Below are 17,684 nucleotides of genomic sequence, written 5' to 3' on the forward strand. Positions count from 1 at the left end.
CAGGCCCCGTCGCCTGAATTTACAGATTTTTTGTCAAAATGCCATTTGACAAGGATTCTCAACTCAAGGCACTTAAATGAAGTTATTTTTATTGTTATTCCTACATTCTAATTGATCCTAGTTATCAAACAGTGCAGTAAACTCAGTTAATTATTCAAATCAGTTAAAAAAGTTTTCTGTCTAAGGAAGCTCACCAGATTGTAACAACCTGCAAACTTGCAAAAAGTGAAATGATTTGATCTGCACAGTTTTTTTTTAGAAAGCATAGTACAGAATCCATGTTGTTTATATAATCTTTACTGATTCTCAATAAAACAGTTTTGTTAGGTGAAACTTGATTCAATTTTATTAATTTGCAGTTTTTAAGGACATTGTTCAACTATTAAATAAAATATATTTTTTATTTCTTTAGTTCTTTAGTATACATCTTTTGGACTCCATTATGGTAAACACTCTGTCTTTTGTCTTGTTTGTGAGTAGATTCAGTAACTCTCAGTCGCTTTCCATGAAATTATTGATTTTGCTCTCATTTCCCCTTAATAAACGGTCATCTTGCTGCAATAAAACATAAAATATGCTCTTGTTGTAAACCGTAAAGCATAAATAAAGTATTTATTTATATTTGAGGACATTCATCCCCTTTGTTTCTTTGCTGATTAACCTAACAATACACATATTTGCTGTACATAACATAATATTTATCCATATTATGCTAAAACAAAATTTCAGATCTGGGAAACTAAAGGTCCCAGAGTGGGTCGACACTGTGAAGCTGGCCAGACACAAGGAGCTAGCTCCCTGTGATGACAACTGGTTTTACACCAGAGCAGGTTGGTTACTATTCACCCAACTGGACTGGGCCACACGCTGTGCCAGATCCAATTTTAATTGATTATTTGGATAATTAATTTTTTTTTCTTTTCTGTTTTGGAGTTCTCATAAAATTACTACTTCATTATTCTAATATTACAACTGTATTCTTGTAACATTAGGATTTTATGTGGACTTTGGACCTGAATCCAAAGTCCACATAAATAGAAGGTTGTCAAACAAGATGGCCACCCTCTTAACTATGGAAACCCAAGGAGGACATTGGTGGAAAAGAAACAAATTTTCTAAAACTTAAACCTTCAAAACACAAAAATTTGATTAAATCAATCAATTTAATTTATCACCCAGAAATGACTATAAATTGTATTGAAAACTTTAATAAAATACTCCATCCATCCATATTTAAGTAATATTTGATATGTTTTGTTTTTAATTTTGTCACTTTTGGACCTCCGTTGATGTGTTTAGGTTAATCCAAATGTCCATTTTGGGGTTTGTAATCAGATCTTAACAGTAACAATATAAATAATTGATTACAATAAGCAAAACAGAAAGAAAATCATTAGTGAAATTAACTATTTACGCATCCCGTCTTCACTCACTACTAAAGAAATCACAACTGTTATTTGTCCAGCTTTTATTTTAAATGTGAGGATTTATTTGATATAAATTGGCTTTAACATAATGAGTTGATGTTTAATTTCACTTTATTTTGCATCCTGACAGTAAATATGTCAGGAAATAGCCAGTACATATTTATTTTATTTTTCCCACCTCTCTAGCATCCACAGCCCGCCACCTCTACCTGCGAGGAGGAGTGGGAGTGGGCGCCATGATCAAGATCTATGGAGGCCGCCAGCGGAACGGCGTATGCCCCGCCCACTTCAGCGTGGGCTCCAGGAATGTAGCGAGGAAGGTCCTTCAAGCCCTGGAGGGCCTCAAGATGGTGGAGAAAGACCCCAATGGGTAAGACAGGAAAGAAAAGAAAATCTTGGTCAATAGTTTGCCAATCTTTATCAAAGTATGGATGCTTTTTCACTCATTCTCTGTCCAGTTATTGACTCTTAACGACAGAGTATTAGGGCCAGACTAAGAGATTTATTTATTTTTTTTAAATTATGACAAAGGAATCAGCGTCTAATCTTTAACATTTAATCTTACAGTGGTCGTCGACTTACTCCTCAAGGTCAGAGGGATTTAGACAGAATCGCTGGACAGGTGAGGTTTTCCATGATAAATATATTTAGAATTTTATAAATATGTATAAATGTATGTGCTGCTTTAATGTGTCAAACTTAATTGTATAAAAAATAATCTTGGCTTCTGTCTGTTTTTACACTGCAAAAACACAAAATCTTACCAGATATTTTTTTTTGTTTAGTTTCTAGAGGAAATATCTTAGTGCACTTTAAATAAGACAAACTAACTCACAAGTAAATTTTCAGCAAGGCATAGGAGTTGATTTTAAATAAATAATTCATTAATATTGATGAAAAAGTTCTAGTGATAATTTCACTCATATCAAGACATTTTTCCTATTTTATAAGTGAAATAAGCTGCCAATGGAACTATCACTTTTTTTAATTAATGTTAATAAATTATTTACTTAATCTCCTCTATCTTAGTAAAAAGTTACTTTAAGTTAGTTTTGTCTTATCTCAAGTGCACTAAGATATTTCCTGTAGAAGCTAACCAAAAAAATCTGGTAAGATTTAGTGTTTTTGCAGTGTATTTTTGATAATTATTAAGTAAATGATAGAAGTGATGTCTTATGTTTTATCAGGCTTCAGCCTTTGCGCCCAATTAGTGGTTGTGTATTATTATTAAATTCTGAAATTAAAATACTATATTTTCAGAAATGTTTTATTTTTTGTCCAACTTAAAAACTAAAGTGATCATATTTAATTTTATTTGTCTTATTTTAGAGAAAGTTATTTTTTTAAAAAGATATAACAAGCTGTGGGGGCTCACACTTGGCCTGTGGTATTTGCTGCCATATTGTCTCTAAGAAACTGTTAAACTGTCTTTAGGATGTTGGACACTTTATATTTATTGCTTTCTTGTCCCTTTGTGTGTTCAGGTCGCCTCTGCAAACAAGAAACAGCGAAGTTTACAAAGCGCCGCCTGAGGAAAGCGTCCAGAGCGCGTACGCCGTGTTTATTCACTTTTTATTTGCTTGTCTTTCCATATCAGCCTGGTTCCCACTCTGTCCAAGGACAGCAGAAAGAGATGCATGAGTCTGAAGTTCAGCTGAACTTGTGAACCAATATAAAGTATAAACAAGCATTAGCATGTTAAAGTTGTTGCTCTCCACCAAGAAGCTGTGAAAAACGGAAAATAAAACAAATGCAACGGACCCAAAAACATGTTTTACTCTTTCGAACAGCTTTGTCTGCAGAAAATTATGCATATTGTTGATTTAGCTACACTAAAAGCTGATCAATAAATGTATTTGTCCTGTCAGCACTAATATCTGGTGATCTGTTTTTCTGTGGAAATATTCAAAACATGTTAAGTTGTATTCCGAGTAAAGGTAAAGGACTAAGAAAATTAAATTAAATTGTTTTAATTTTGAATAGTGACAAAGGGGAAGAATAAAAATAAAATAAAAAACTGCAGAAGTAGTGTGTTTAAATGCAATAAAAAAAACTCAAGGGAAAAAAAAAGAAAAATGTATGGAATACTTGGTCAAAATTGAGAAAATATGCAATAAAAAAACTGCCGTGGAATTTCAAGCTTTGGCTCAAAGTGAAAAAAAAAAATCAGCAACATTTAAGTGAATTTAAAATTATTTCATTAGTAGATTTAGCATCATTGTAGCTTTTTTAGTGTATAAAAGGCAGTAAAAATAATCTTTGTTTTTTACAACATTTTGTGTTTCACACCATCTAGTAAATAATTCATAAGCCTGTCATACAACTGGATCTTCAGTCAGAGGCTTCTACAGAGCATCTGTAATACAGACTGCTGCAGCAGACGTGTAATAGCAGTTACATTTAATTAATTTACCTTTTGAACTAATAAAGTAACATTTGTATTAAATATTAATTTATTGCTTGAATAAAATGGACAATAGAACAGAAACTTTTAACAAATTTTTATTCAACATAAATAAAAAAAAAAAAATGAAGGTAAAAAAATATGTAACAGGTTTAGAAATTTTTTTATACAACTATTTACAGGATCCATAATCCGCCTGTAAAGTAACTTGTGAAATTGAATTGAAATTTCTAACATAAAGGAGAAAAAAAAAAACCGATTACAAACCAGTGACTTCATCCGTTCTCTCAATGAGAGCAAACTTGTGTTCATAATAGTAGCTTACGCTTTTTTTTAGTCCTGAAAGATTTAACAATGAGGAATCTGTGTTCATTAAACGTTTTATTAAATACAACCTTGCTCTATAAAACCTTAGAGGTAGTACACCTGAGAGAGACGAGAACAGCGTCCTTCCTGTTCATCCACCTCCAGCTGTTTAAAAGCCCAAACGCATTTCTGTTAGTTGGTTGATTAGACATTTATTGTTCAAATATACAAAAAGATTTAGAAAGGACTGCACGGCAGGATCAGCGAGTCCTGCAACAAGAAAATTCTCCTTCATCAGCCTTAAAATGCACACAGAAAAAAAAGATAAACAGAAACATCAGCGGGGTAAAAGCACTCGGATCATCACAAATAAAAGTAGAAATATTTAACTGGCTGCAGGCGGGACGCACTGATGGAGGACTATTAAAACTAACATTCTGGGGATAAATAACAGCAAGACCTAAAACATTGAAGTCCCTGCTCTCCGGAGAAGAGTTAAAATGTAGCTGCTCTATAATGTACACAAGGTGCTTTGGGTGTGACAGGAAGTGGAGCCGTGTCCCGTTTGAGGAGGTCGTGTAAAGTAAGGTGCTGAATGAATCCTCCTCGTTCTGCCGACGGCTCCGTCTCCCGCTGCTGGTGAGCTCCGTCTGCGGGCTAAAGACACCTTGAAAGAGCGTGAAACAAACGCTACAACTGTCCAGGAAAGGCATGAGAAGATAACCTGCCCATGATTTGTTTATAAATTAAACTCCACAGAAGATGGCTTCTTCTTGACAGAGCGGTGATGTGCGTGGCTAGAGTTGCTAGTTTAGGTATCGGCGGCACCGCCTGGCGCCGCAGTTGCAGTGCAGCTTGTTGTCGTCGTCCTCGATGGGGAACTTGTAGTCGTAGGTGAGCTCCTCGCCGCGGTAGATCTTCCTCAGGGCGAAGATGACAATGTGCTTGCGGCCGTCCACGTTGATGACGCGGGAGTAGCAGTTCGGCTCGCACGAGTGGTTGATGAAGCGAGCGGCGTTGCCCTGCATCGTGGCGTCCACCACGTCGAAGTCGTCGATGCGGAACATGTAGCAGCCGATGCCCTGGAGTGAAACGACAAGAGAAGAAAATCTGTAATTTCAAAAATTAAGATGCATTCCGTGTCTTATTAAAATCTAATTGCGGACCACTTCCGGTTCGGACTTGTGGAAACTACGTATTTCAATTCTTTATAGAATCTTTTTGTTCTACAACTTGCACAAGCAAGAAGAAGAAAACTGGAATCCAAAGTCTTAAGTTGCTTGGAGAGTTTGGGGGAAATTCCCAAGCAGCTGGAGTCGGTGGTTAACGGTGTAACAGGAAATTATGATTTAATAACTCAGCTGGATTCTGCACCAGCCAAAACTGCAAAAAGTGGCAGCATCTGCTTTAATTACAGAGAGGAAGGCAATTATAAAGAAGATGAGACACAACAATAAAGACAAGCTGAACTGACTGCCTCCTTAGAATAAGAAAAAATCCCCATAAAAGACAAGAAATTGTTTCTGCTCCGTCGCGTTTTCGGCTGTCAGTCACTCCACATTGGGAGCTTCCTGTCTTCAATCAGCAGCTTTACTCTGTGGACTCGTTTCTGTTTGCGTCACAGCAGGAGGTGAGACAATTTTAACATGCAGATACGTTCATGATGCAGATATTTAAGAATATTTATGAGAACAAAATGCACAAACTCAACCAACAAAACTAATTTTCCCTCGATGTGTGAATTTTGAACTGAATTTTATTTCTACAACAGAGAATTAGGGCCAGGCTAAGAAAAAAAACTAATTACTTCAAGAATAAAGTCTTAATATTAAAAGAATAAAAATCAATATTACGCTTAGGAGTATAAAGTTATATGACAGTAAGTCATAATATTACCAGAAAAAAAGTTGTAATAATACGATAATAAAGAATCATAACAATATGAGAATAAAGTCATATTGTAATGAGGAAGAAGAAAAAAATTAAATCAGAAAGTTATAATATTAGCAGAATAAAGTCATAATACGATAAAGTCATGTTGTAATATTAAGAAAAAATCCATGAGAAAAAATGAGAATAGTCACAAAATTACCAGAATAATATCATAACATGATAATAAAGTGGTACAATAAAGTCACATCACCATAATAAAGTCGTAATAAAGTAACATCACCAGAATAAACCTGTGATTTAATAAATTACATCATAATTTGTCTTTTAACACGTCAACATCAAATTAGTATCAGTAGCACGATTTGAAATGATGGTGCAAACAAATATGATTGTTTCAAAGAAAGAATCAAGTCAGATCTTGATGGCTAACGAAGCTTTGGTCTCAATAAAACAACTTTTTTCTTCTGATAAATCTTTATTCTAAGATTATGACTTTAATCTCTTCGTCTGATCCCGGCCCTCGGGGTCAGACTTTAATTTGTCAGAGATTCAATTTAAACCTGATTACTTGAACTGAACGTTTGCCAATTACTGCGGTTACTATTTATAAATAACATTTTACATTTTACGTCAGGGGACAGATTGAGGAAAATGTTTTGCTCACCTTGCTGTCGTAATATTTCTCCCGTTTATCGGTCAGGACGGCTCGGATGACGGTGCCGGCGTACTCGATCACCATCTCTCCAGCATCGATGTTCCTCTTGCAGAAAAGTCCACGGCCGTGAATCGGAGATCTACCGTGCAAAGATGGAAGAAGGATTTCTCTTGTGTTCTAAAAAACATTAGGAGTTTATTCAGATGTTTCTCCTGTATTTACCTGTAAACGCCCACTGCTTCTTTGGAGATTTTCTCCAAGTGTCTGAACCTCATCGCCATGGGAAGCTCGCTGCTGGTCGCTCGTCTAGACGAGTTAAAGACGAGTTGAGGTCAAAGCCAATCAAGAGCAGATGTTTAATGAATAGCAGAGATTTAACCAACTAACCTGGAGGCTTTAAGTGGGAATTCATCATCGTCTTCATCGAACGGGGCGATAAACTCTGGGAGCGGTCTGTGCTGCGAAGCCAGGAAGTTGAACATATCAAACGTTGCTTTCCTGGTTTGAAAAACAAAAAGTAAACACAAGGTAAGTTGCCATTTAAAAAAACAAAACAAACAAAACAAAAGACAAATTAAAGCCCCAATGATGTGCTTTTAAAACTAAAAACTGCTCAGATGTACAGCAACAAGATCCTTCAGAAATTAAAATAATGACACCACTTAATTGATTTAATTATATTTTATTCCACAGATTGTGTCCTGGTGTTGAAACTGCAACGTTTGTGACCCGGCCTGTCAGTATTTCTGTCAGGTAAAGATATTTAAAGTTTGTTTTTCTGCTAGTTTGGAACTCTGTGAAATGTTAAAACGAATGCTCTTCATGTCAGTAGGTTTTAAAAAGAAACCGTTCTGGGACCGTCTTCTCTCTAAAACAAACAGAAACACTGAGGTTTTAAATAAAACAGAAATCAGATTTTATTTTAAGCCACTCAGCTCTACCTCCTTCCTTTTCTGGTTTGGAAAAACCGAACTATGTGCAAAAATCAAGCACTAAACAAAGTGATATCCTAAAGTTTGATCTTTGATCTGTTAATTAAACTCTAAGCTGATCTGATTACAGTCAGAGGAGGTAAACAGAAATGAGTCCAAAATAATATTCATTGTCTGTTTTTAGATGATGTATATTGTTGAACGTAGCTGTATGTAATTAAAAACAACTTGTTTAATTTAACTAAGGAAGAAGGAAAAGGGTAAAATGTCATGTTTTCAAAAGAAATGACAATATTCTTTAAAACTAATGAAATAAATATTTAAATTTGTAATAACTGAGCAATAATAGCTACTTGTTGGATTAAATGTTTGTTTTATTTTGTCTTAATCATTAACAGCTATTAGTGTCACTACTACCAAGTTAATCATTGATTTGCCAAGAAACTAACCCCAATTTAATATATTTTGATTGTACAACACATTGACCAAGAAAATAAATGTATCTTTATGAATAAGATATACCAAGAAAATCAAATTCATCCTTCAGATTAACCAAGATATTCTTCACCAAATTAGATTAAAGTTATAGTTGCTACATTTGTGATTTTCTGACGCAGCGCACCGTGTGTAAACTTCGGCGCGGGCGCAGCCGCTCGGGTTGAGAGGAAGCTCTTCCTCGGCGTCGTCGCAGCGGTGGAAGCGGAAGCGGTGCCGCTTGCAGTCGGCGGCGCCCTCTAGCTGCTCCAGCAGGAAGGTGACGGCGTCGTGGACGACGCCCAGGACGCGCTGGCCGCTCATCACGCCCAGAGGAAGCTGCTTCAGGTGGAAGTCCGCTCGAGCGTCAAGGACGCCGTCGACCACGGCGCGCCACGCCACTGAGAAGCAAAACATTTGTTTAAAAATATAAAGTAGGATTTTAGCAAACAATTTTTTTTAAATTGATTATTATGACAATTATTGGGCCGAAAACTATCTGTGGATTTTTCACTAAATCTTTTTTATGCAACATTTGAAATACTTTAAAAGACGCAAATGAACAAATAATTAAATTTGCCTAAATTCCAAAAACATAGCATATATTTAATATACGCTTGATAATTTGTAGCAAAGGATGAATCTGCAGCTAAACAAATACTTTCAATAATTGATTAATAACTGAATAGCAACAAGTTTGTTTTTATAAAATTTGAACCAGATGATACTAAAATTGTCAGTTGAAAAGTTATGGACAGAAAATATTTACAGATAAAAGTGTTTATTGTAATAAAAACTTTATTATAATAAAAGTACAGTTTTGCATTTTATCTTAAATGCAAAACTGAAACTCTCCAGGTGTGTGAATTTAAAACCAACAGAAATGTTTCTAAAACAGAATATTAGGGTCACGCTAACAAAAAACAATTAAATTACAAGAATAAAGTCAAAATCTCAAGAAAATAAGGTTGGATGACTAAGTTGAAATAATATTGGAATAGTCATACAAGAAAATTCTCATTATACGAGTAATAATATGATAAAATCATATTACGAGAGTAAAGCTCTAATATTATCAGAAACTAGTCACAATAAGACAAAAAATTATAAAAATCAAATAATAAGACAACAGTGTTATGATAAAAATTAATTTTTGACTTAATTGTTGCTCTGAGTGTGTTGTTCTTTCAGCAAATGGCCTTTTTGAGTCTGTATGCTCCTGTTCAGGGTTACTTAGTTACTAAATTAGTGGACAATTTCAATAATAGATTATGATTAATCCAATTAATCATTTCAGCCCTAAAGCGAAGCAGAAGAACCCGTCCTACCCTCAATGCTGTTGGCCTTGACGCTGAAGCCGTCGTCGCTGGTGATCTCAAACCGCAGGTGAGGCTGATTCATGCAAGTCTTCTTCCTGTATTTGAGTGCAGGAGCGTCGTCTTCCGAGCTGAAACCTGCAGAATCACAAGCAAAGATGGATTCAATTTCACACACAAACTAAACAAAATAACCAAAAGATCCATAAAGAGCCGAGCGACAGACCTGCATAGGGAGCCCACTCAGAAAGCTCTCCATGTCGAGAGCTGACCCACATGTGGGTTCTGCAGCGTGAGGGACCGCCGGGTCGGGACGATGGAGCCGAACTCTCAGCCTGAGGACGCCTGAGGAACCAGGAAGAGACGAGCAGAGGATGAAAAACTGAAAGAAAACCTTGTAATATGTCAAAATGCACCTCTGTGGCTGAAAATAATAACTACAAATTATTTGTAACTTCTTGTAATTAACTATCTTAGTCTGGTGACGTATAAAATGCACTTTTCAAGCATTTTCAAGTTTAACATTTTTTAGTTTAACTAAAATATATTAAAAACATTATTTAAAATTTTTTAAATTAAAAATAAAAAAAATGTAACTGGTTCGAGAACCAATCACAACTTTAACAAAAAAGAAAGAAAAAAATCACCTCATTTCAATAATGTTGCACAATGTATAAAATATAAGAGCAACTTTAATTCATTTAGCCATTAAGAATAATACATATCCATCACATTGAAACCATTCAAACAAATCATGTTAAAGTAAATTAACTTCCTGCTCAAACTAAATGATAAATACATAATATACAAGAAAAAAAAATTCTTGCCCAGTTTTCTTTCATTTAGCAAATAGAAATAAGTTTAACAACTCTAACTGACCTAAAAGGAAAAAAAAAACGGTTTGATTTAACTTCAGACAGTGAAAAAAATGTGGATATGTCCTTTTATTATCTTTAAATATCTGTTTTCAATTGTAAATAACATTTTCAAATCAGACATTAGATTGCAGTTTATTACAAAACTGTGCAGTTTGAATATTAGACGCTTTGAAGCATTTTCCAAACCTTGAAATTCAAGCATTTTCAAGGATTTCAAGCACCCATACAACTCCTGCGTAAAACATACATAATTCTCGTTTTCTAATCTGCTGAAACTGATTGTTACTGGAAACCTGTGAGTAACAGTGTTACCTGAAAGTAGATGGTGCTGGAGGAGGAGGAGGAACGGTGATCTTCATCGGCTCAGTTGCCTTCACCTGGTTCAGATCGATAACGTCGTTTGTTGTTGGAGCTTTCATTCTGACACCGCCGGGTCTGTTCAGAAAAATCCAACCACATGTTTTACATTTCCTCTAACTTCAATCCTTTGAGAAAACGTCTGAATCGGCTCTTCTTTTTTTCTTCCGACTTTTTGAATCACAATAAGCAATAAATCAATTAATCACAACATAAATGCGAAGAAACACAATCATTTCCATTTGAATTATAAATTGCTTTTCTAATTTTTCTCTTTTTCTTTTACTAAAAACTGGAAGAAAAAAGTTTTTAGTCTCAACTAAACCTTTTTTTTTTAAAGAGATACTTCACTATTCGCTTTATTTGTTGTTTCTGTAGTTTTGTTTATCTTGAATATTAAAATGTCTTCCAGTTCCAGTGGTAAATTATTAGAAATTGAAGTTTCTTGATCTTTGAGAATGTGTTCTTGCATTATTATAATTATTATTATGCCATTTTAGGACTTGAAATTGTCTCAAAATAATAATATAATTGTTTATCGCAATAATTTCTGGAACAATTTATCATCCAGCAAAATGTGTTATGACAGGAATGTCTTGGATCAATGGCATAAAAGCCAGATATATACCCGAACTGGTATTACAGATGGAAGTGGCCCAAATTAGATTATTTCAGGTTGAAAAGATCAGGAATTGTAAAGAGAGAAATTGTGACACAAGTAAAAATAAGATGTGCAATTCTGTATAATGTGGGACATATTTGGATGAGACAATTGGAGGTAAGACTTAATAAACTTTGTCTTCTTCCTGCTCCTTTTCAAACTGGATATGGGACTTTTGTTTGTTTATTTTAATGTATATACTTTTATGTTTTCTTCTTATTTTTACTTGTTCGAAATAAAGAATTCATTTCACTCAGATTGCTGTGAAAAAGTTGGCTACAGTTTGCATTTGGCCAAAAAAAAAAAAAAAAGGAAAGAAAGAAAAACAGATTAGCATTTTCCTGCTGCGTGAACGTAGGCTACGGTAAGTCCATTTATCATTTAATGAAGGTAAAATGTTGGCAGAGTTATAGTTGCCTCTTAACTTTTAATATCTCTCACCTTGCTTCCTGAATTTCCTCCATTTCACTCGACGGATCCTTCAAGAAGTCAATCTTTGACTTCTTCTTGGACTGCCTCTCCGAAAGCGCAGACGCTCTCTTCACTCTGATTTGGTGGGGTGACGGATCGCCATGGAAACTTCTGGACGACTCCGAATGCCCCACTGATGACTGCTCCGACTCCTGAGTGTGTGGGAGCTGCGATGGCTGCCGCTGCCTGGCCTTTTGTCTGCGACTGTTGTTGAGGATGATCGGCGCTGGCCGCGGCGCCTCCATTTCCGTGGCCATCGCTCTGTTGATGATGGCCTGGGTGGTGAGGTCCTCCATCTTGGAGAAACTGGCTGGAGTAAAAGTCGGAACGCTGACGGGAACTAAAGGAGCTGGAGAGACGACGTGTTTCACTGGCAGCACTTTGACAATGACTTTTCTCTCCGGGGTTACGTGGTTGGCAGGAGGAGAGACGTTCAGATCCGAAGAGCCGGGGGAAGGTTTTAAAATCACACGCGGGACCGACGGATTTAAACCGCCTCCGCTGTGGAGCATCTTGGCGATTTGGCTAATTCTGCTGTAAGTCGGCGAGTTTCCGGCAAGCGTCTGGAAAGTGTTCGATTTGGGGTCTTTGACGAGGATCTGCCCCTGTCGGTTGACGAGCAGCACCTGACGGACAGTCGTCTGCGGGCTGGGCGAGTTCACCACCGCCGCCTGCTGCTGCGACGCCTCCGGTTTGGAGGCGTCCAATCGGATCGTAATGGATCGTCCTGGAGCGGCGGCGGGCTGGATGGGTAGAGCGTTCAAGCCGTTGATGATGATCGGCGAGGCGACGGGATGCGGGACCGCACACAAAGTGGTGGAAGACGGAGAAACGGAGGCGATGTTGACGGTCTGCCTGACTTGAGGCGCGATGAGGGTGATGTTGGGGTTCAGCTGGAGACATTGTTTAGGCAGCAGAGGTTTGGACATGGAGGCGCCGGACAGCTTCCTCTTTACAACGATCGTTTTCTTCGGCATCGTTTTGGTTTCGGATTTGGGAGAAAAATCTGGATCTTTTAAATCGTCTTTGAACACATCAGTCGAATCATTTGATGAGGTTTCGTCTTTGTCGGGAGGGGCGCCCTTGTTTGAGTTGACGACATGGCCATCTTTAGCTGAAACAAAATGGCCCAACATCGGATCCAGCAGCAGTTCCTGCTGAGACGTCGGACTGTCGGAAGACAGCGGGACTTCCTCTTCCTGCAGGCACAGCTCCTCGCACATGGAACTGGGCTCCATGAAAACGGGAGGGGAAGAACTTTCCGGATCCTCCAGTTTGGACATTTGCCTCGGCAGAGAGAAGATGGACTCCAGCCTCTGCAGTGCGACAGTCAGATGTTTCGTAGGTGTTCCCTGAACACTGCGAGGTTTATTTTTGTCCTCTATGTCCTCCGTCTCCGACCCACTGTCCGCCCCGTCTAACTGGGAGATCGACTGAGCTGCAGCGGGTTGATTGGCGGCGTCAGAGCCGCTTGCCGCGTTGCACACCACCGTACGTGAAATCTTAGAGTAACATCCGCCGTCTTCATCCTCAGAGCTGTTCCCTTGATCGTCTTCTCGCATCTCCACGTCCCGCGGCCCGACTTCCGCCTGACCGCCGGCCAGATCCACGTTCTCGGAGAGGAGAGCCTCGTCGAACTCCAGCTTGGTGCCCAGCATGGACGCCACGACTACGTCCGCGTCGCTGTCGAACACGGTGTACGGCAGCTCCTGAGACATCAGCTGAGCCACTTCCTCCTCCAGGTTGTCGGGGGCGAGCGAGATCCCGTTCGTCGTGGCAACAGCGGCGTCTTCTGCCTCCGATGACGCCAGGAAGTCTTGTGGGACCTCCACCGTCACCGGAGCAGTGATTTTAAAGTTCTGGGTTCCTCTGGGGGAATGGGAGACGCCCCCTTGGCGAGGAGAAAAACCTCCACAGACGCTGGACCTCGGAGGGGAGTTCCACACAGGAGAGGTTGAGTTTTGCCTCGAAAGCGGAGGAGAGGCCGATCCAACGGTCGTCGATTTGGGAGGGGAGCTGAAGAGAGCGCATCGGGAGCCGACAGCGCCCCCGGGGCGGACGCTCATCGCCACAGACGGGTTGTTTTCTGTCGGCGAGGAGCTGCGGCGGCTCCTGGAGGACAGCCTGCGAGGCCGCCTGGTGTCGTCCAGGTCCCTCAGGGTGAGGATGTGATGAGACTTGTAAGAAGCAACTCCTGAAATCAAAGGGACAAGAACTAAACAGAAGAAAAATATTCTGGTTCCTACAAAAAAAAAAAAATCTAAATTACAGATTTTTTTACAGTCGTTTAAAAACATTCTGGATATTTTACTGCAAAATATCAGCTTCAGGATGAACTTTTTTTCACAACTCGTAGTCTGGTAGATTCAGTTCAATTTAAGACCAAAATTGAAACATTTTTCCATTGTCCGTTTTATTTTTTTTCCAAATTGAAGACCATACCACCTTCAGATTGAATAGGAACTCTAAAATGTTTTAAAAAGTCAGACATTTTACTGACCAGGAGACGGGAGCGGTCGTGATGATCCTCCTGCTGGTCTTCTGGTCTGTGTGTAACCTGGACTCCTAGGCCCGGGTGTGTGGTGCGTTTTAGAGTTTGGAGACGAGTTTGTGGACTTTACTGGGCTGGAAGAGGAGCTGAAGCGATCTGGAGACTCCACATCTGCTCATAAATACGACATATTATCATTATTAAACCACAATAAACTAAAAAACACGTTATTTTTTCAGATGATGTTAGAAAAATAAAATCTTTCAGTGTTATTTTAAGACTGGAGCAACCTGCTCACCTCGGTGGCGACTGGGACTGTGGACTATGGTGTGGTTCTCCTCTCTGTCCATCCTCAGGTCTTGTTCCTCACCAGGTAGAGGTGTGCTCACCTCTGTCACCTTACAGGTGTACTTACAGCGTCTGCGGGGGTCCACTGTGCTCCAGTACAACCGAGAGCATCTACAGATTGAAGGGAGAGAAATCGGGTTTATATAAAATACTGCAAGTACAATAACCTCCACACAAATTCACATAACATCTAGTCATATTTTAAACACTAATCCTCTAAAATAAATGTCAACTTTGGGAGGAAAAAAACCAACTAGATTTTGTGAAAATATAGAAACTAAATCAATATGATGAACTACAGAAAATGATGGGAAACCCCATAGGAATATGTAAAAATAGTATAATTTTAAATACTGGTACCACAACCAGTACAAAAATGCCTCCAAGCTCCCTAAAAATACCCAAGTTTGACTTTATATCAGAAATAAGAACTTACTGATAACCAACAGGATAAAGCATCCTCCCGTTTGACGACAGCTCTGACAACACACCGAGTTTCTGGATCTGTAGAGAGCCTAAAAAAAAAAAACCCACACACACAACATTTAGCACAATAATTTAAATACCATTGCAGGATAATTGTTTCAATAGTCAAATATTTTGATGATTAATCAGATTTTAAAAAGCCACGTTCTGCAGATTGTTTTACTTAATCACTCAGGCTCTCTTTAGACAATATTAGAAATATATTAAAAATTCAAAACAATGAAATTCCTTTTTTTACATAAGAAAATAAACTTTTTATTGCCTAGAATGCAACATTTCTAGCTAAAAAAAATAAAGTTCAGCCCTTTCTGCTCGACTTAATGTCAGTACAGTTATTTTATTATTATGACAGAATTTAAATCAGCTGATTTAACTTTGCAAATATTTCATATCCTGAACTACTAAAGAGCCAGATAAAGAAGCTCTTTTTTTTTTTTACCTTAAATGCTAAATAATGTCATTTTTATCCAGATTAATTACTGCTATAACTGTGTTGTCCTTTTTTCAGTCTGTGTACTCCATTTAAAATCAATTACTAAATTAGTTGACAATTATTTCAATAATCGATTAATCATATTAATTGTTTCAGCCCCATAGTGGTATTTAAAGAAAACACATGCATTCTGACATCAATATTTTTAAAGGCAGCAATTATAGAACAAAAACTTCATACAGTTTTGTCTATTTAATTAGGAGGGATTTCTGTTGGTAGCAAATAATATCCAGTTTGCACAGAAGAATAAACCAACACACATTTAATCTCACCTATTGTCATGTTTATACTTTCTGGCTCAAGGCCTGTAAGAAACTTTCTTCTCAGATTGATTCCCTCAAAGTCCACATAGACCCGGCGAGGGACCTGGAACCCGCTCCCCGACACCATCTAGAATCAAACAATCAGACTCATTTTTGTTACAAAAGGATGGAGAATTAAGATGACTTTCTTCCTGTAAATATTAATGAACTGAAAGGAAAATCGACTCTCATCCCCTCCTCACCTTTGCGCTAACGAGATCCCTGTGTTTGTAGCAGTACACCTTCCTGTCCTGCTGGAACACACACTCGTCTGTACGAGCGCACATGAAGTGGTAATTACTCAAGCAGGTGGCGAGGCAGCAGCCAACTGTGGCTCCACACTGTCCACAAAGATCGCAGCGCTGGATGAAGAAATATAAACAAAAAAGAGACATTAGAACTGTAATAGAATACAGTACGAGCTGTGTTAGCATCTCTGACATAGAAACCTGAATGAAAAGTGGTCTGGCTGGAGAAACTTATTTTTCTAAGTTCAGATATCGATCAATATAGCAAGAAATAACATCCAGAATCCAAATAATATTCAACATCACACTTTCCTTTTACAAAATCCACACAAGACTGTAGGAACCAGGCCATTATCACCGTATATCAAAGGTCTGCAACCTCAGTCCAGCTAAAAAAAACAACTTTTTTTTTAAAAGCTTTAAAGCTGCAAATGTTACATAACTTTTTGTGAAAAGGCAACTAAAAATGTCTTAACATGTAAAATAACATTTTTGTCATTTTTGATAAAACCAGTATTTGATTTCTGTTTTTAGGTTTTAAAACATTTATAAAATACAAAAAAATGGCTAAGAGGAAACAATGAGAAAAAAAGTAAATAAATATTACTGATAATTGTGTCATTCTGTTGTGCAAATTTAATTCAGGATTTATTCCATACATAACTAAAAAAAAACAGCTAAAATCTGCATTTTTATATCAATATATATATATATATATATATATATATATATATATATATATATGTTTTTTATTATTGGTTCTTAGTCAAATTATTAAGTACGATTGCAGACCCTTGGCATATGTTAACGGTTTGTCATAATTACCAAGTGGCGCCCCCTTGAGACAGCACTGTGCACTTGAAGAAGAGCACTGTTCTGCTCATAGACCTCTGCAGACCACAAGCAGCAGTTGATGTGGGCCCACTCATTCTGCCCCAAGTACAGCAGGCGCCCTGCGTCCTGTCAGGACAAAAACACACGCATCACTACGATAAGTAAAAGCTAAGGACATTTTCAGCATCTAAGACAGGAAAAAGATTTCTGTAGAAACTCACGCTGGGAGCAGCGTCTCCATATTGCTGGCACAGAGCACACTGCCTCAAATCCTTCATCTTAGTCGTATCTGGAATAAAAAAATTAACACATAAACCAGAGAAAACAAACAGCTAAACGCCTCATTTTAGAGGGGGAACATGATTCTCTACCTTGCGGACACTCGGGGGCGTCGATCGTAGAACGAGCGTCCCACGTAGCGACCGATGGCGGCGTGGCGTCGGTCTGAGCCTCCCTGGTGCGGTACGCTCGCTCCATCCACTGAGCGTAGCTGTGCTCCTTCGAAGGAGGAAGCACGGCCTCGGGAAGCATGCCACTGAACAGCAAAAACAATGCAGAGAGCTATGAAACAGCTGCTTTAGAAATAAAATAAAAACCGTTAGCAAAGATTCACTGAGTGGGCTCACCTTGGCAACTCTTCAGAGAAGTGATGGCACGAAGAAAACCAGCTGAAAACCTGTTTCATAACCTGCCAGAAAAACAATTTAA

At 38.1% G+C, this 17,684-nt stretch overlaps 2 protein-coding genes across 2 annotated transcripts in view; one reads left to right on the plus strand and one right to left on the minus strand.

Moving 5' to 3' along the window:
* The window catches only part of LOC106960542 (40S ribosomal protein S19), a 7,242-nt gene extending 3,941 nt beyond the window's left edge, over positions 1 to 3,301 (plus strand). Inside the window, exons 3-6 of the mRNA XM_015053688.1 lie at positions 730 to 830; positions 1,614 to 1,797; positions 1,995 to 2,049; positions 2,912 to 3,301. Of these exons, the coding sequence (XP_014909174.1) occupies positions 730 to 830; positions 1,614 to 1,797; positions 1,995 to 2,049; positions 2,912 to 2,959 (388 nt within the window). The 3' untranslated portion in view covers positions 2,960 to 3,301. The remainder of the gene's footprint in view (positions 1 to 729; positions 831 to 1,613; positions 1,798 to 1,994; positions 2,050 to 2,911) is intronic.
* A 619-nt stretch (positions 3,302 to 3,920) lies between these two features.
* The window catches only part of kmt2ba (lysine (K)-specific methyltransferase 2Ba), a 40,877-nt gene continuing 27,113 nt past the window's right edge, over positions 3,921 to 17,684 (minus strand). Inside the window, exons 19-36 of the mRNA XM_015053674.1 lie at positions 17,603 to 17,664; positions 17,348 to 17,511; positions 17,198 to 17,265; positions 16,968 to 17,102; positions 16,098 to 16,256; positions 15,865 to 15,982; positions 15,050 to 15,128; positions 14,564 to 14,724; positions 14,275 to 14,436; positions 11,745 to 13,968; positions 10,598 to 10,720; positions 9,634 to 9,752; positions 9,420 to 9,545; positions 8,240 to 8,492; positions 7,073 to 7,183; positions 6,908 to 6,991; positions 6,695 to 6,824; positions 3,921 to 5,219 (exon numbers count right to left, since the gene is read on the minus strand). Coding sequence (XP_014909160.1) covers positions 4,944 to 5,219; positions 6,695 to 6,824; positions 6,908 to 6,991; positions 7,073 to 7,183; positions 8,240 to 8,492; positions 9,420 to 9,545; positions 9,634 to 9,752; positions 10,598 to 10,720; positions 11,745 to 13,968; positions 14,275 to 14,436; positions 14,564 to 14,724; positions 15,050 to 15,128; positions 15,865 to 15,982; positions 16,098 to 16,256; positions 16,968 to 17,102; positions 17,198 to 17,265; positions 17,348 to 17,511; positions 17,603 to 17,664 — 4,554 coding nt within the window. The 3' untranslated portion in view covers positions 3,921 to 4,943. The remainder of the gene's footprint in view (positions 5,220 to 6,694; positions 6,825 to 6,907; positions 6,992 to 7,072; positions 7,184 to 8,239; positions 8,493 to 9,419; positions 9,546 to 9,633; positions 9,753 to 10,597; positions 10,721 to 11,744; positions 13,969 to 14,274; positions 14,437 to 14,563; positions 14,725 to 15,049; positions 15,129 to 15,864; positions 15,983 to 16,097; positions 16,257 to 16,967; positions 17,103 to 17,197; positions 17,266 to 17,347; positions 17,512 to 17,602; positions 17,665 to 17,684) is intronic.

Source organism: Poecilia latipinna, unplaced genomic scaffold (assembly GCF_001443285.1).
Source record: "Poecilia latipinna isolate Pla-1442-1.1 unplaced genomic scaffold, P_latipinna-1.0 Scaffold1193, whole genome shotgun sequence".
Lineage (NCBI taxonomy): Eukaryota > Metazoa > Chordata > Actinopteri > Cyprinodontiformes > Poeciliidae > Poecilia > Poecilia latipinna.